At 45.3% G+C, this 19,199-nt stretch overlaps 2 protein-coding genes across 4 annotated transcripts in view; one reads left to right on the forward strand and one right to left on the reverse strand.

The window, feature by feature from the left end:
• The window catches only part of NOXA1 (NADPH oxidase activator 1), a 35,863-nt gene extending 33,251 nt beyond the window's left edge, over positions 1–2,612 (forward strand). Inside the window, exons 14-16 of the mRNA XM_066580063.1 lie at positions 540–645; positions 877–1,000; positions 2,153–2,612. Coding sequence (XP_066436160.1) covers positions 540–645; positions 877–1,000; positions 2,153–2,247 — 325 coding nt within the window. The 3' untranslated portion in view covers positions 2,248–2,612. The remainder of the gene's footprint in view (positions 1–539; positions 646–876; positions 1,001–2,152) is intronic.
• Positions 2,613–6,216: 3,604 nt separating this feature from the next.
• ENTPD8 (ectonucleoside triphosphate diphosphohydrolase 8) overlaps positions 6,217–19,199 on the reverse strand; it is a 51,335-nt gene continuing 38,352 nt past the window's right edge. For all 3 annotated transcript variants that reach the window (XM_066580066.1, XM_066580064.1, XM_066580065.1), the window contains exons 5-10: positions 15,273–15,432; positions 14,958–15,188; positions 11,532–11,789; positions 10,482–10,592; positions 8,452–8,589; positions 6,217–6,745 (exon numbers count right to left, since the gene is read on the reverse strand). In XM_066580066.1, coding sequence (XP_066436163.1) covers positions 6,530–6,745; positions 8,452–8,589; positions 10,482–10,592; positions 11,532–11,789; positions 14,958–15,188; positions 15,273–15,432 — 1,114 coding nt within the window. In that variant the 3' untranslated portion in view covers positions 6,217–6,529. The remainder of the gene's footprint in view (positions 6,746–8,451; positions 8,590–10,481; positions 10,593–11,531; positions 11,790–14,957; positions 15,189–15,272; positions 15,433–19,199) is intronic.

A 19,199-nucleotide genomic window follows, 5' to 3' on the forward strand; every position in this document is an offset into this window, starting at 1 on the left:
ACTGTGTACATACATTACTTATCCTGTACTGATCCTGGGTTATATCCTGTATTATACTCCAGAGCTGCACTCACTATTCTGCTGGTGGAGTCACTGTGTACATACATTACTTATCCTGTACTGATCCTGAGTTACATCCTGTATTATACTCCAGAGCTGCACTCACTATTCTGCTGCTGGTGGAGTCACTGTGTACATACATTACTTATCCTGCACTGGTCCTGAGTTACAGCCTGTATTATACTCCAGAGCTGCACTTACTATTCTGCTGGTGGAGTCAGTAAGCTTGATGATGCGCGTACCTTTGGCACTTAGCTGACCTACTTTTAAGCCATGATTCCCTAAATGCATGTTGTGAAGACTTAAAAGACTTCAAATCACAAGTGGGTATTGCCGACTTCCAGAATTGTGATTGCAGCTCTGGACTACATTACTAGTCTAATTTATCGAATACAAGTAATTACAGGGGTGTAACAGGTAGCAGTAGTCATTCCTCCTTGGTGCCTGAGGCCGTGCGTAACAGAAAATGTATTGATCAGTTACAGGGATATGGAGGGTAAACAGTTAACATCAGTGACCGATGATGAAGACCTGCAGGGGATGTGGAAACAGGCGAAGGACAACAGACTGATGCTGTGCTGTAAGGTAAAGATAACTAAAGAGGCTGAAGGTTAGAAAAACATGGCCGCTTTTTTCCCAAACCGCGCCACACTTGTCTCCAATCGTCACTGCAATGAAGTTCAGCTGCAATACCAGACATGGGCCACGGACAGGGGTAGCACTGTTTCTGGATCAAAGCTAATCCTGTGCGACCCCCAACTTCTTATACCAAATCATGTATGTGTAATAGTACTGACCATCCGCTCCTCCATGCAGGACGCCTACCACTGCTTGGGGAGGCCTATCCTACGTCGCATGAAAGCTATCTATACATATAAGGCAGAAGGACCAGAAGATCTGACCTTTGAACAGGGTGACATCATTGATATCTTCTCAGAAGGTAACCACTTCTTCCTAAGCTTTTCTCTATTTTCTGTGCTTCCTTAAAGGGGTTGTCCATTTGAAAACTATTGATGTCCTATCTGCAGGATAGGCCATCAATAGTAAATCAGCAGGGTCTGCCTCCCAGGACCTCCACCAATCAACTGTTTGCTGGGCTTGTCTGCTTGTGCACTGAAATGATATTTGCAGGAAACGGACAGCACTGTTCTCGCTGCAGTGGCCAGACTTAGTATTGCAGGCACTGAAGTGATTGAGAACTTTGTGTGTAATACCAAGTCTGGCCACTGCAGTAAGAACGGAGCTGTCTGCTTCCTGCAGAAACCAGCTCCGTGCATGAGCGCAGTGACCCCATGAACAGCTGATCAGCAGGGGCTGGGTGCTCCCTCTGTGATGTCATTGGCCCTCTGCCATGTAATCACAGAGGACTTGTTTGTTGCCATGGCAGTCGGATGCCAATCAATGGCATCCAGGTCTGTCATGACCTGTGATCACTATGATAGGTGATAATGCCCAGCAGTACAGAAGTACTGCAGTGTATTATCAGTGTGATTGTAGCATTGCAGGTTCAAGTCTCCTACAGGAACGTTAAAAAAAGCAAACTGCATAAAAAAATAGTAATAAAATACCTTTTTGTGCACTTTTGCTTTTTTTTTTTTAAACCTGATTGTACGGGCCGTTATAGATACGATGATGCCAATCAATTAAACACATTTAGCGAAAATAAAAATATACGTGACTGCGGATATACCTGAGCGCTACTCACGGATATTATCATCAGCCCCATTGAAATGAATGGAGCACCTACTGCGCATGCTCGGCCAGCGCTCCATTCATAGTGAGGTCACTGCGGGAGGGAGAAGTGACCCCCGCGGTAATTAATAGGGGGCTCAACCATGAGACGCCCACCAATCGGCAACTTATTCCCTATGGAGATCCCGTAGTCGGGGGATAACCCGTAAGTGCGGTACAACCCTTTAAGGGTTGGTAAGTATGAGAATGGACAGCTCTACAGGCCACCAATGCCAACGTAGCCTACCCATGAAAGATGCCCCGCAGAGAGCAGGTCACGGTGGTCTTGTCTCCTGTGTTTAGTTGCCTTTTTCTATACTTTGCCTGGATTTTGTGTTTCACTCTTTTTGCTCCCCAACAGTCAATGCCGAATGGTTGGAGGGTCATTATAATGGAAGCATCGGAATATTCCCAAGGTGCTTTGCCACCAACGTTAATGAGGAAGACGCATCGTGAGGGTAGAGGAGCGCAGGTCACGGTCTATCCTGATGTATTCGTAGACGTAGTCGCTGTGGAATGGACAGCCACGCTCAGTAATGTGGACGGCTGCGAACTCTCACTCATTCCTGCTCTGGTGTACTTGTAATGGGACGTATATACCTGTTACAACCTGTGGGGGGAGCCACCACCGCTGGAGGTCTGCAGTCTGCACAATATGCACCTCTCTTCATTTTGTACTATTCCTGATATATTATGTACATTTTATGTTTTGTTTGATAGTTTGTTTCAATGACAGTGAAGATTTCATACGACTTGTGTGCAAAACTGATAGCATTTCTGTTTGTTTTATTACATAATATTCATTAAAATGTTTCATGAAAGCTTTCTGGTGTAAGTTATACATCCTGTATATAGTGATATGGAGCATGCTGGTATAACCTGGGGATCTCCTGTATATAATTATATATGTACAGCTGGTATAAGTTATACATCCTGTATATAGTGATATGGAGCATGCTGGTATAACCTGGGGATCTCCTGTATATAATTATATATGTACAGCTAGTATAAGTTATACATCCCCTATATATAGTGATATGGAGCATGCTGGTATAACCTGGGTATCTCCTGTATATAATTATATATGTACAGCTAGTATAAGTTATACATCCTGTATATAGTGATATGGAGCATGCTGGTATAACCTGGGTATCTCCTGTATATAATTATATATGTACAGCTGGTATAAGTTATACATCTCCCTGTATATAGTGATATGGAGCATGCTGGTATAACCTGGGTATCTCCTGTATATAATTATATATGTACAGCTGCTATAAGTTATACATCCTGTATATAGTGATACGGAGCATGCTGGTATAACCTGGGTATCTCCTGTATATAATTATATATGTACAGCTGGTATAAGTTATACATCCTGTGTATAGTGATATGGAGCATGCTGATATAACCTGGGGATCTCCTGTATATAATTATATATGTACAGCTGGTGTAAGTTATATATCCTGTATATAGTGATATGGAGCATGCTGGTATAACCTGGGTATCTCCTGTATATAATTATATATGTACAGCTGGTATAAGTTATACATCTCCTGTATATAGTGATATGGAGCATGTTGGTATAACCTGGGGATCTCCTGTATATAATTATATATGTACAGCTGGTATAAGTTATACATCCCCTGTATATAGTGATATGGAGCATGCTGGTATAACCTGGGTATCTATATGTACAGCTGGTATAAATTATACATCTCCTGTATATAGTGATATGGAGCATGCTGGTATAACCTGGGTATCTCCTGTATATAATTATATATGTACAGCTGGCATAAATTATACATCCCCTGTATATAGTGATATGGAGCATGCTGGTATAACCTAGGGATCTCCTGTATATAATTATACATATATGTAAAAAGCTGGTATATGTTATGCATCTCCCTGTATATAGTGATATGGACCATGCTGGTATGATCTGGGTATCTCCTGTATACAGTTATACTAGCTGATATACCCGGCTTCACCTGAGTTAATTTGGTACCGGTGTTTACTTGTTGTTCGCACAGAAAATGTTATGAAGTGGTGGTTACTTCAGAGGAACAGAGGAATAAAATATGTCTACACATAGAGGAGAGTTAGATTGTTCTCAGGCTGCATGTACCGATGTCCCTCTGCAGAATGTGCCACCCCTCCCACTCTACTCACTTTTTACCCTTCAAGGTAATGCCCCTTTTTATTCAAATTTGCCCCCAGACTGGAGGTTGCAGCCCCTTCTTAGCCTCATGTATTGTGGATTTTCACGTAGTTTTTTACACTTAGAAAAATAAAGGGTCACAACTTCAATATACAGTTCTTTTTTAGGACCTAAAGAATGGTCGCGCCAAATTACACTTTTGTCCAATTCAGATGTGTTATTAGCTACATTACATATGAGCTCTCCTCGTTATGCCATGGCCTGGTCAAATAGCTGATCGGCACTCGCCCCATGCAGTGGATACCCACCAATCCGCTGTTCCATCCTTCTGATAGGTCATCAATATCAGTCGGACTCTCGGAAAACCACCTTAACAAAAAATAGTTTTGAGGCTACAGAAACTTTGGCATGAGCTTGATCAGCCACTAGGGGGCGATCTTCACCTTCCTACATTTGAGCTGTACAAAAATCAGGCATATTCATTGTAGATCACAGCCGAAAACACAAACGTAGTTTAGCTGACAGTTTTCTGAATAAATTGGTTTCTTTTTACCTTTTTTTTCTCCACTTTGGGCAATTGTTCTGTTTTGTTTTATTGTAACAGAAAATGTACTTGTGGAAAATGAAGTCCCGAATGTCTCTGCCAGCCGGTGGCACTCTGCCATCGTTTGGCGCCGCTTTGCGTCCATAATACTGAAGTGTGCCCCAGCCTGACTGCAAGTTTCCAGACCCGAACTCCGAGCATCATAAGAAAGCATGGTTCTCGGCGTTGGGGGTCCGAATCCCCGTGGTCAGACCGGACGCACTTCCACAATACGGATGCAAAACGACGGCCGAAATAATGCAGTGTGTCAGACATTAGGCTAATACACTGAACAATCACTGCAACAGGAAAACCTACTCAGGTTGGCCCAACTGTTTCGGGCCATCATGGCTTTTACACATCAAGAACACAGTTTCTGCAAGGTGGCGTATATCCTCCATACTCGCCCGTTGCAGCAGCTCTGCCAGTTGGTGCACATTTTGGGGATAAGTGGGAGCAGATCTCACAACCTTTTCCAGAATATCCCAAAAATGGTCACTGAGGTTACCTTCTGGTGAGCTTGAGGGCCACAGCAGTATGGAGAATTCATTGTTGTGTCGCAACTACTCCCTAGTGATCCAAGCTCATTGAGGAGGAGTGTTGTCCTGTTGGAAGATGGCACTGTGGTGGGGGAAGACTTCCTGAAGATCTGGGTGCAGATGGTCAGCTAACAGGTCCCTGTAACCTTCACCATTCAAGGCTTGTGGTATGATGACCAACGGTCTTAGACAATGCCAGGAAAACGCTCCCATGGCATCGCCACCACCGGCCTGTTGAACCCCACGATGCACTCTTGGGATATGGCTCCATATTTAAACCAGATGCGAACCCGACCATCCATATGATTCAGCAGTCCTGAGCCCATGAAAGGTGGTGTTGGCAATGACGGGAGTCATCAGGAGCACCCTTGTTGGTCTTCAGCTGTTGAACCCCAGTTGATGCAAGTTACACCGCATGGTCCTTGTGGAAATTGGTCTAACTTCCCAACTGTTGTACTGCTGGATCAGTTGGTCCACTGTGGCACGTTGTTGCTGAGATATCCGATATGCCACCCAACGCTGGCCTCTAGGGTCAACCACGTGTGTTCTGCCACTGTGAGATCTTCTGTCTATGGCTGAACTAGTCTTGGTACTCTTGATAATATAGTTTGGGAACAGCCAACAAGTGCGACTGTTTCAGAAATACTGACAGCACACCTCCAGGCACCAACAATCTGCCTGCGGTTAATGTTACTCAAGTCTCCACGTTTACCCATGACTGTCAGATGTCATTATCTCAGAGCAGATAGTGGGGTGGCCATCACCTGGTACGGCGTTACTCATCACCAAATGTCACATGTCAGCTGTTCCTAAGGTACTGATTGTTCAGTGCATATGAAGTTATCAAACTGCAAGAATAGGTTCTGTGAACCAGTGGTGTGTGCGTGTGTGCGTGCGTGTGTGCGTGCGTGTGCGCATTGCTGATAATGTGGTGACGAGCGATACTGCAAGTCAAAAAGCTTTCTTTGACAGTTCTTGACCCAATAAAGAACATCAAGCACCTTCCAATCACCAAACAACCCCTATTATAGACTAGAGTTACTCTTTCACAGCACCAGTGCCGTCTCCCACTCTATACACCGGGCTGTGCAATACGACCCTATAACGACTCCCATCACATTTGGAATAAGTATTATGCATCATAACGATCGTCCAGTTTTATTGCAGAAAACCCATCATAAAACCTACAGCTGTCATGTGATAAGTACATTATCTTATACCCTTCTGGGGTTTGAGATGTTTCCAATCCATCCAAGCCTTCTGAAAGTTACATTTTATCATTGGAGTTGTGGCCGAGGCTCCGATCAGACCATCCATGCCCTGTACGGTCACATCCCTACTGCACCATCTACATACAGTACGATGAATTGGACGATCTAGAACAATATAAAGGGTTATCCTTGTGTCCATATAAATTATGCCATGACTGTACAGTCTGTGAAGTCCGGCCCCGGCTCATGTCCACCATGCCTGTTCTGCACAAGCGTTCCGGCAGTAGCAATGCAGTGGAGCAGCCAGCAGTCCCGCCACCACACTCAGCACGATGAAGAATATCGACGCCACCCAGATGTCGTAATCGTGGGCCTTCAGGAGAGAAGGTTCCTCCGAAGGGATCATATTAGTCAGGTTTAGCATGTATCCCAGAGTCCACCCTACGTCGGCATTGCCAGCCTGGAAGGAGGAAAGAAACGTTACGCCATGCTTCACACATCAGGAAAACCGTGCCAGCATACCTAGCATCCATGACCCTCTCATTGAGGACATCTATATGGGGGCAGATGTGTGACGCACAACAAGTCATTCTGCATAATCTGTTCTTATCTTAAAGGGGGTTTCCAAGACCCCCAAAACTGTAGATACAGGATATTTACATTATCCTTATATCTCTTTACATATATACCACTTATTGTGTCATCGTTACTAATAATGCCGCATTGCTCTGCTGACCCCTCTCTGAGCATCACACAGAGGCGCTGCAGCTGATACCTTGTTAGTCACAGAAAGATACAATAGATCTAAAGATAATGTAGATAGATGCTATAGATAAGATATACACCGACCGCCCCTTTATTACCCCCCCTCTAGTAGCACATTGGACTCCTTTGGTCTTCAGAACTGCAGCAGTTCATCGGGTTGTAGATTCCACAAGGTGATGAAATGGTTCTGCAGGAATATCGGCCCCTGCGGACAGGAAGCTTCTTGTAGTTGCTGCAGATTAGATGGCGGTGCTGACATGTTCTGACCAGCTGACAGGAAGGGGTCAGCGATTCATGCTGTTTGCGCCAAATTCTGCCCTCCCATCAGCAACAGAAACCTGCATCCATCTGACCAGGGGATGTTTCTCCGCTGCTCAGTGATACAAGTTTTGCGCTCTTTTGCCCGCTGGAGTCTTTCTGTTTCTCTTAGACACAATGGCGCTGGAACTGGTCGCTTGCTGTTATACCATCCCTGCGGAGGAACGGCGAGTTGTGCGTTCGGACACGTTAGTTGGAGCTCCAGCGTTGTATTCAGCTGACTGTGCAGCCTGTTGGTCAGAACGATTCCTGACATCCTCCTCCGACCCCTTTCAGTGATGAGTTGCTCCCGTTCGCAGGATCCTCTTTCACTGGATGTTTTCCTCGATTGCGCCATTCTCTGTATACTCTCCACACTATTACACGAGAAAGCTCCCTGCAGTTGGCCAGTCTAGCACCGATGACCGGCCTTGTTGGAAGTCGCTCCGATCGCTGGATTTTCCCATCTAATGTGGATTCACACTGAAACTGATCCATGGAAAACACGTGGCATTATTTTATGCCGCACTCCGGGGTCATGGGGAAAATTACCGTACAGGGGAGCGCCAATTGTGAGAGGGTCGGGGCTCTGATAAAGGGGCAATACTGAAAAAGCTAAGAGGACAAAGGGGTTTGGATCAAACTTGGTTCTCTACCTCCAAGAAGGGACACTTGGGCCCGCTCTCTGCTAACGCCGTATATCCTAGGGCTTTTTTTACACAGAACAATTAGCATAAAGGGGCAGGGTCTCTGATAAAGGGGCGTGGACTCTATTAAAGGACTGGGGTCTCTGATAAAGGGGCGTGGACTCTATTAAAGGACTGGGGTCTCTGATAAACTGGCGCTACATAGATAGATTTTTGTATTACATGCCCTGAATGATTTACACATTACGTTTTTCTGCGCCACCTAATTTGCGCCACATACTGCTGTACGGTAAATCTGCGGCGGGGTGCGAACGGCAGGTTGATCTCTTCCAGGCCATATTGTGTGCAGCTAACCTGCAGGTTATAATGAGAGCTGCCAGATAAGGTATCTCCGGTCTGTTATCACCGTCCGATATGGTCCATATGTTTATCGCTGTTTACACATTGCGGCACGCACCTGCTTAGCGAATTTTATCTTGCTCCACGTTTCACTGGTAAAGTTGTAGCCGTCCACCAGCAGCGTGAGGATGTACACGGCCGAGCTGCAGTACTCCACCAGGCGATGCTGGCTCTCCGAAGGGTAACTGGAGGTGAGCTTAACCCAAGAGAACAGCAAGTTATATATTGGAGGACACGGGGCCGGACTCACAGAGCTGTGTATCTAATCCCATCCTGTGTGATACTGTCTGCTGAGCCATGTATCTAATCCTATCCTGTGTGATACTGTCTGCTGAGCCGTGTATCTAATCCTATCCTGTGTGATACTGTCTGCTGAGCCATGTATCTAATCCTATCCTGTGTGCTACTGTCTGCTGAGCCGTGTATCTAATCCTATCCTGTGTGATACTGTCTGCTGAGCCATGTATCTAATCCTATCCTGTGTGATACTGTCTGCTGAACTGTGTATCTAATCCCATCCTGTGTGATACTGTCTGGTGAGCCATGTATCTAATCCCATCCTGTATGATACTGTCTGCTGAGCTGTGTATCTAATACCATCCTGTGTGATACTGTCTGCCGAGCCATGTATCTAATCCTATCCTGTGTGATACTGTCTGCTGAGCCATGTATCTAATCCCATCCTGTGTGATACTGTCTGCTGAGCCTTGTATCTAATCCCATCCTGTGTGATACTGTCTGCTGAGCCTTGTATCTAATCCCATCCTCTGTGATACTGACTGCTGAGCAGTGTATCTAATCCTATCCTGTGTGATACTGTCTGCTGAGCCTTGTATCTAATCCCATCCTGTGTGATACTGTCTGCTGAGCAGTGTATTTAATCCTATCCTGTGTGATACTGTCTGCTGAGCCGTGTATCTAATCCTATCCTGTGTGATACGGTCTGCTGAGCTGCTGTATCTAAGCCTGTCATAGTGCTGAGTGAACCAAAACAGTTGAACCTTGTTTCGGGTTGAACTTCACAAAAAGTTGTTCCTCCTCTCCATGGTTAGCACATGGTGAGTCCTAGGTTCAAATCCAACATCTGCACAGTTTGTATGAGTTTCTACAACCTCCATGCAGGTGGTGTCCTTGGTCAGATTTGAATTTAAGACTGACCCCAGCATTGCATGGCAACAGGGCTAACCACTGAGCCATCGTGCGTCTTTCTTCTTCAGGAAAAATTGGAGGAAGAAGCTGGGAAGGAAGAGAAATAAGAAGAAAGAAAGAGGAGGAAGAAGAAAGAAAGAAGAGGAAGAAGAAAGAAGGAAGAGGAAGAAGAAAGAAGGAAGAGGAAGAAGAAAGAAGGAAGAGGAAGAAGAAAGAAGGAAGAGGAAGAAGAAAGAAGGAGGAGGAAGAAGAAAGAAGGAGAAGGAAGAAGAAAGAAGGAGGGCAACAATGTTAATCACTGAGCCAACGTGCTTCTTCCTCCTTCAGGAAAAATTGTAGGAGGAAGCTGTGAAGGAAGTGGAGGAGCAAGAGGAAGCATGGTGGCTCAGTGGTTAGCACTGTTGTCTTGCAGTGTTTGGGCTTCCAGGTTTAAATCTGACCCAGAGCATCTGCCTGGAGCTTGTATACGGTGTTTCTCCTGATTCTCAATAAATATAAGGTGATTGTTAAGAAAAATAAATAAACACAGGAAGAGCATACAAACTCCATGCAGATGTTGTCTTTGGTCAGATTTGAACCTGGGACCCCAGCACTGCAAGGCAAGAGTGCTAACCCCTGAGCCACCATGCTGCTTAGGAGGAAAAGGAGGAGGGCATTACTGCTCTTACATAGCTCCATACACCAGGAGTATTTTAGGCGTATTGGGGAAGTTCCGCTGCAGTACAAACTAATTTGGACTGAAACAAAATGTTTCCTGAAGTTGAGCAGACCCGCCGAACCGCACTTTTCATAGGTTCGCTGAACACTTTGGTTATCTGTGATACCCCCTCCTCAGCCGGTGGCCGGACCGGGCTGCCTCAAAGTACACTTTATGCAGCCTTTCAGAGGATCGCTCCCAGATGATACACCACTTTGTACTATCACCAGAAGTTTCTGTACCTCCGTCCACTGCCGGGCGCAGTACTGCCAGATGGCGCTGTTGGCCTCGCCCAGGGACTGCTGGCATGTCAGGTTCAGGAAGTTGAATGTGTAGTAAAAGGCAGAGAAGGCCTGAAATGAGACGAGATGTGAGCGCATCATCACCGCTGGGTAATAGGACTGACCTCGTGCCCACGGACGGAGCGGGATACGCCTCAGGATTTCCACCATGGGAGTACTGTGTTTAAAAGCGCGAGTGCCGCGAGCGATCGCGTAATTCCACCACAGAAATCCTGAGGTCTCCAATAATACTATAGTAATGGAGACCTCCCGCAGCAGAAAAACACGGGGAATTAGAACATGTCCCTATTTTTTCCCCCCAGCAGATAGCCGTGGCAGAGCCATGCATGTGAACACTGAGCTACTAGGATCAATAGAACCCAATAGCTGCGTTATTCCAACGTGGATTTCCAACGCAGGAAATGCGGCAGAAATCCGTCCGTGTGCATTAGCCATTAGACTGAATTCGCACCGGCGGTTTTCCCCGAGCAGCGATGCCGAGAGACGAAAGAATGTGGCAGATCCTATTGTTTTTTTTGCTAGATCACAGAAAACTCACCCATTATTTTCTGTGTGCAACTTAACAATCCCACCGTACTGTTATTGCGCTCGCATGTATTCGCACGTTTCATGCGCCTGTGAAGCCATTTATACATTTTCCTGTAGAGTAATATGCACTTCCCAAGCGCGTGAAAATCACATGTTCAGCAATTGGTTTATCGCAAATTCCAGCACACTTGTAGGGAAAAAAATCATATTTTTACAAGAGTGATATTGTTTTTAGTTTCCCTTTGAATGCAGCCACAGGCTATATTTACACGGGCAAGAAAAACGCACCATATTGTGGAATATGCACTTTTCATGTGCGTGAAAAATCGCATCTTACTTCATAAAGGGGAAAAAAAAGAAAAATCGCATTACAGTCACCTACGGGTTTTGTGCCTCTTGCCCGGTAAATCCGTGTGTGAAGACGCCCTTATACCGGGACGCTAGCGGCTTGGATCTACTCACATAGAACGGTCCGTGCACCGGCGGCTGGTAGATCCCGTTAAAGGAGCAGGAGGTGTGACTGCAGCCTGAGAAGTTGAAGATCTCTCGGACCGAGCGCTGACACTCCGAGGCGTTGCCGGATCCTTCCACGATGACACTGGCCTCTATATCACTTGGGGAGGTCGTGACACAAGGACTGTTGTAGACTGAAGACAGAGAGACGTTGGCAGAGTAACCTTTTGGGTAACAAGGGTGCAGGACGTTACCGGAGCCGCGGTTCTAAAGAGAAGAGACGGTTTTTCTCGATTTACCGTTATTACCATTCTAAGGTTATACGCATCATCATATCTGTGCTCATCAGTGGTGGTCCGTAAGCCAAGACCCTCAGGAATTGCCATAACTTCATATATGTGAGTGAGGATGATGGGACTTCTAATCCCCATGGATTTCTATAGCTGCACTGTTAGCTTTGGTCAGAGGTATGACCGGGGGCCTAAACACAGCAATCACCCCGGCCGTGACGACTGAGGAGGCCCAAAGGCCCTCTGCCACAGAAAACACCAATATTATAAATGGCACATGGCAGTTGGAACCCTCTTAACCCCTTAGTGACGTGACCTATTTTGGTCCTCACAACGCCACAATTTTTGGGGGATATTCAAAAGTCATAACGTTTTAATATTTCCTTTGACATCTCCGTATGCGGCATTGTTTTTTGCATGGCATGCTGTAGTTTTGATTGGTTACATTTTTGGATACAGTTGGTCTTTTTGATCACTTTCATTGCGTTTCGTTGGGAGGCGAAATGAAGAAGAAAAACATTTTGGCTCTTTTCTTTATTTTGCTTTCTTTTTATAGCATTGACCATGCAGTATAAAAAGTGTGTTCAATTTATTGTTCAGGTCATTACGGATGTGAAGATATTAAACATCTGTTCTTTTGAAAAAAAAATTCCAAACGAGAGGGGCAAGTGTGTAAAAAAGGTTTTTTAGCAACTATTTTTTTTACATTTTTCTTAAATATTTTAATTGTCTTCCATTTTTTTAAGTCCCTGACTTGAACCTGTGATGCTATGATCACTGTGATAATACACTGTAGTACTTAGTACTGCAATGCATTATCACTTATCATATCAATCACAGGCCATGGCAGAACTGGACACCATTGACTGGCCCACTGTGTCTACTTGGTGGAGAGACGATGACATCACAAAGGGAATGCCTTCCCTCTGTGAACCTTTTACATGCCGCAATTAACATTGATCATGGCATGTAAGGGGTTAACCCACTGATGAATTGGGAGACAAGTTATTAGTAGCAGGAGGGGGTTAAAGATGTTGTCTCTTGAAGATAACTCCTGTCCATATTCCTTATTACAGCATGTAGACATCAAAAAGGAGAACCCTTCTAGCAATTGAGAGCAACACTGTAGGAGCGACCCCCAATATGGTGGACATGAACCTACATGAACAGTCATTCATCTGAGTGACCACCATACAATCACTGCTGCAGAAGAAAATCCTAACTGGCAGCAACTTGCCCCTGGCAAAATTAGCTGTTTGCCGGGAGCGGCTGCATTTTTTTTCAAGCTGTTGTATATGAGGAGACAACCCCTTTAAAGATTTGGTCTTGGGGCCCAGAAGCTGCCTCTGAGTGAATCTGATAGCAGATAATGGGCACGGAAGGAAAAATACAAAGTCTTGCATCTGGGCAAGAAAAATGAAAAAAAAAACACATACAGAATGAGAGGAATTGGGCTAAGCAGCAGCACATGTGAAAAAGACTTGGGTATACTAATAGATCATAGACTGAACATGAATCAACAATGTGATGCAGCAGCCAAAAAGGCAAACACAATTCTGGGATGTATTAAGAGAAGCATAGAGTCTAGATCACGTGAGGTCATTATCCCCCTCTACTCTTCCTTAGTCAGACCTCATCTGGAATACTGGGTCCAGTTCTGGGCACCCCACTTTAAAAAAGACATAGACAAAATGGAGCAAGTTCAGAGAAGAGTTACCAACATGGTGAGCGGTCTGCAAATCATGTCTTATGAGGAACGGTTAAAGGATCTGGGAATGTTTAGCAGAAGAGAAGGCTGAGAGGAGACTTAATAGCTGTCTACAAATATCTGAAGGGCCGTCACAGTGCAGAGGGATCAGCCCTATTCTCATCTGTACAAGGAAAGACTAGAAGCAATGGGATGAAACTGAAAGGGAGAAGACACAGATGAGATATAAGACAGTGAGGGGGATCAATGAGTGGAACAGGTTGCCACGGGAGGTGGGGAGTTCTCCTTCAATGGAAGTGTTTAGAGGCGGGACAGACATCTGGAGGTCCCTTCTAACTCTACAGTTCCATGATTCTACTATATACTTTGGCAGAGGGGTGCTGCTGTGTCAGATGGGTGAAGTGTGGTGGACTCTCACGTGAGGCCGGAGGCTATAACAAGTTCAGAGGTGTTTAGCGCAGCAGGAAGTGTAGTCAGAAGGGGAAGCTGGCAGATTGCATTAGGGACCCGACAGGAATGAGAAAGGTGTTACATCGGGTCACAGGAGCTTCTAACTGAAGCCGAGGACAGATGTTTAGCGCTGCTGTATGTTATAGTAGTCCACGATGCTTGCACTCTTATCTCACTTGGCCTGTGTTTTTGTTCTGTGATTCTGGTTTCTTCTGTTCAACAATCATCAAAAAATTGTGTGGATTTCAGAGCTACTAAGTGGACGCATCGCATCAAATCGCCTCTGCATGTGCCTCTCCAGAGCTATGCAAATGGGAGTTTTTCCAGCGCATGACTGCTACTATTTTGCAGGTAAGCCTCTGGGACTATGCTATGGACTCAGATCTGTTACCTGTGCCTGACTCATCCATGCAACCTGTTTCCGTTTAGGGAGCACAATGGGGCCTATAAATAACTCAGGGGGCACAGCAGAGCCTGTAAATTTCCAACTACTTCCTGTCCTGAGCAATCCCTGTGATCGTGAATCCTTCCAGTGCATGACTGTTACTAGTTTGCAAGTAATCCTTCGGGACTTTGCTATTGATTCAGATCTGTTCCTTGTGCCTGACTCATCCATGCAACATGTTTCAACTCAAGGGACACACTGGGGCCTATAAATTACTTATTAGACACAGTGGGGCCTATAAAGTTCTAAAGGGGCAGAATAGGACCTTAAAATTACTAAGGGGCAGAAAGCGGCCTGTAAATTACTAAAGGGGACAGAGCAGGGCCTATAAATTACAAGTAAATTGCCCCATGCATGCCATTAACTGTTTTATGGTCTGTTACACGGTATATCCTGGATTCATTATGTATTTTACAACAGTGAAACCAAGTAAACTAGATTTTTTTTTACACATCTACACTATTTGTGGACTGTAAATCAGGAATGAATGGAGGCGAGACATCTGAACGATCCACAACTTGTATAAAGTGTGGACGTTTTACCTCAATGAGATACACCAGCAGCTTCTTCAGTGCCTGGTCTTGGCCGTAGCAGAGGTAGCTATGAGTGTAGATGGTGTAGTCATAGCCATAGAGTCTGAAGATCATCTCTGTGCTTTTGTCCTCCACATCCACTGAAGGCTGGAAAGTCATTTGGGTGGAGGCCCCTCCTAGATCCATGGCGCCATACATTTCAGCTTGCTTGGGATGGATCCATCTCTCTATATATGAATACTGCTCCAAGAGAAAAGACAACCGGGTCAGCAACTCTCTATAAAAATGGCCTCATGGGAAGGGAGGAAGAATCTTACTACTGACCTGTATGAAGGTTCCCAGAAGGTAGTTGACTGTGACCCAGCCTAGCGAACCTTCCTCTTTACCATCTAATATTCGAGCCCCCTGGAAGCTCACAGGATACTGACGGAGAGTTTTGGAAACTTCATCGAAGATCTGCTGAGTTTTGGTCTCGTTCTGCAACCTAAGTACATACTCTAATTACAGTTTTATACTGTGTGGTGAGGAAAAAATGTAATTTTGTATAAGAACATACACTGGTTTGATGAAGTATAGGCCTCCCAACAATCCTGCGCTGTGGAGTGATGTGTGAGCTTTAGGTATAAAGGAGAGGATCACACAGGAGATCCCAGTACAGAAACCATCAGCTTCCCCTAGGTGTAGAGCTGACAACGGGGTCTGGTGGTGGGATGTCACCAGGTGTAGAGCTGACAACGGGGTCTGGTGGAAGGATGTCACGAGGTGTAGAGCTGACAACGGGGTCTGGTGGAGGGATGTCACCAGGTTTAGAGCTGACAACAGGGTCTGGTGGGGGGATGTCACCAGGTGTAGAGCTGACAACAGGGTCTGGCAGTGGGATGTCACCAGGTGGAGAGCTGACAATGGGCTCTGGTGGGGGGATGTCACCAACCAATGAGTACGGTCATTGTAGATTCTGGACCTTCCAGAGTCCCCTGTTGGCCATGTTATTGGTAGATGGAGGCCATCCGGTGTGTGCGCACTGCCACGTTCAGGGAGACCTTGTAAACTGACAGAACGTGGACAACAACGCCTTGTAGTAGCTGTGAAGACATCACACACATCGTCTGCCCTCGCTCAGGGGGGTCTCACAGGACATTGGGAAATCCATTAGCACCAGAACCCTCCATAGGGAACGGCATGTGAAGGGTTACCATGGACGAGCGGCTGCACACAACATCACAGCAGTGACTGCACAGCGGCACCTGCGATGAGGCTTGGAGCGATGGACTGTAAGTGAGTGGAAGCAAGTGTTGTGGGTGAATCACAGGACACCATCTTCTGATCGGATGGTGGCACTTGGGTGTGGCGGTTGGCTGGAGAGCAGTTTCTACGTGACGGCATTATTCCAACAGTGAGGTTTGGAGGAGGTTCTGTCATGGTGAGGGGTGTTAGGACCATTGGTTGTAGTGAAGTCCACCTTCACTGACAATGGCTACAGAGACATTCCGGACAATGTGGCATCACCTCCCCTGTGGTCATACTCTGGTACAGCTCCGTGTCTCCACCACCATGACCTACCACCATGTCATATGGCACGCAGGGTGGGGAGCAGAATGTCTACAGACTTCATTGGCCGCCCAAAGTCCAGATCTCAATCCCATCAAGCATCATTGCGACGAACTAGAATACCATATGGAAATGGAGACAAATCCCTGCACACATTTATGGGGATCTGGTGGGAAGCGGCCGTGGAGGGGGACTGCAGTCATGGAGGCCAAAGGTGGCCACACTGGATGGGAAAATGTGAATAAAATCCAATTTCATCCCCTTCTATGTGCCAATACTTCTGTCATCATATTTTATCATGAATATGATAAGTAATACGGCTGCCATAAGAGCTCTTAAAGGGACACTACCTGATAAATAATTTGCAAGGAAAATGTGATTGTCAGTAAGATAAACCAAGTCATCTTGTAGATATGAGTCCTTTTAATGGCTACAAACATACATGATGTTAATGCCAGCTTTTGGACTTTTAAGGCTGGTTTAGACACAGCGATTACTGCTCAAAAAATCTTTTGAGTGATTATTGAGCGAGAACGTGGTGTTCTTTTTTTACAGCGAAAGCGGATTACTCAAACGTTGAGCGATGACCTTGCGTTCTGAGCGGAGGATGCAGAAGACAAGTGTGGTGGCCCCGCCACTCTTCTGCATCCAGCTGTTCCCCGCTCTGAGCGCCCGGCTGTTATACAGCCAAGTGCTCTGAGCGGAGGATGCAGAAGACAAGCGGAGTGGCCCCACTTGTCTTCTGCATCCAGCTGTCCTTTGCTCGGAGCGCCCGGCTGTTATACAGCTGAGCGCTCCAAGCAGGGTATGGAGAACAGAGCTGGACCGGTCTGTTCTTCATACCCCATCTGTCTTTAGGGAGTGGGAAACAATAGTATCAGCTGTATCCCGCTGGGAATTCCTGATAAGGCTCATCGTCAGCACGCTGAAAGACAACGATAAACGACGGCTTAATGAATACTGCCGGATGTCAGCGCAGTTAGACACAACGATTATCGCTCAAAAGATGGCTTTGAGCGATTTTTGAGCGAAAATCGTTGTGTCTAAAAGGGCCTTTACTCTCAGTCCTTCATCAAGACATAATGAAATGGATCCGAAGAGGCATGCATATATATATATATAATATACACACACATACATACACACTGATGACAAGGACAGACATGGATGGGAATAATATGCACTTAAAAGAATAGTCACTGATAAGGGAGTGAAGATTTTATGGTCCCTGACTCAGTGAATCCTCCCACAAGGAACACTTGACGAATTGATTTCTTCTTCTTTCGGCAGCAGATAATCTATTTTCTTGTAAAGACGACTTCCCAGGGGTGTAATACAATCATTATAATAAGCCTGTTAATATCCCACTGAGGCTATCCTGTCTTGGCTTGAATTGAAGCACATATTGATTACCCCACTAGAAAACCCATGACAGTGTGTAGAACAGCAACAATATCACAAAAATGCCATTAGAGGCCCAATCCAACCAGTTATGTCAGGACTTGTTTTTGTAAGAAGAATTGTATTTTCAGCGGGGCCATTTACCGTACCATATAATATATATGAAAACTTTTTAAAAAGTGGGGCGAAAAGGAAAAGATATCTCCATTGCACCATTTTTGGTTTGTTTTTGCAGTGTTCAAGGTGCAGTAAAATGACCCGTTATCTTCACACCCCAGGTCAGCACAATTATGGCCACACCAAATGTCTATAGTTTTTTATGAAGTCCGATCTATGGCGCTGTACGAGAGCCCGTTTATGCCGGGCGACATGTCGTTTTCAGTGATACCATTTTGGGGCTTATATAACTTGTTGATACCTTTTTTTCAAAATTTTTCTTGCAGACAGGGTGACCTAAAAAGTGCAATTCTGGCATTGTGTATTTTTTCTGACCGTGTTCACTGCATGGGATTAATATTGTGATATTCTAAAAAATTTGGACTTTTACGGGCTCAGCGATTCCAAATTTTTAATAATGAGTCTGGGGGGTAATGCTTCTCCTTGTGAAGGACACCACAAGGGCTAAGGGAGTCTTATATGAGGCATGCAATTCTCCCTGGAAATAAGTCATGCCAATGAGTGAGAGATGGAGGATTATTCCATCAATGAGTGATAGATGGAGGATTATTCCATCAATGAGTGATAGATGGAGGATTATTCCATCAATGAGTGATAGATGGAGGATTATTCCATCACTCTAACAATTTTTAAAAATCTTTAATTTCCTTTTTTTTTCTATTCCCACAAGGGACTTGAACTTGCAATTGTATGATCACTTATACAGTACAATATAATACTATAATATTGCACTATAGTCTATTCAAACAAGTAATCTATTAAGCCATGCTACAGGCACATCTTAATAGGCAATCATTCATAGCACCCCTGAGGGCCTTCCATAGGACCCAGGCTGCCATGAAACCTGGACAGCACCCTGCAATCTTACCGTGAGGAGCCATTTAGGACATCACAAGCCCAATCCCTACATTTAAATGGTTAACAGTCAAGATTGGAGTCATCTGCAATAGAGGCTGTTGTGGGCAGGTGTCAGTTGTCAAAGATGGCCAACACCCACTATTTATTGAGTGAGCACAGTTCCCAAACCCGCTCCATACAATGACACCCTAATCTGCGCTGTACATGTACACATGCATGTCAGGAATGGGTTAATATAGTTTTTTTAGCAGACTGGGATCACTTTTT

Source organism: Eleutherodactylus coqui, chromosome 10 (genome assembly GCF_035609145.1).
Source record: "Eleutherodactylus coqui strain aEleCoq1 chromosome 10, aEleCoq1.hap1, whole genome shotgun sequence".
In the NCBI taxonomy this organism is placed as follows: Eukaryota; Metazoa; Chordata; class Amphibia; order Anura; family Eleutherodactylidae; genus Eleutherodactylus; species Eleutherodactylus coqui.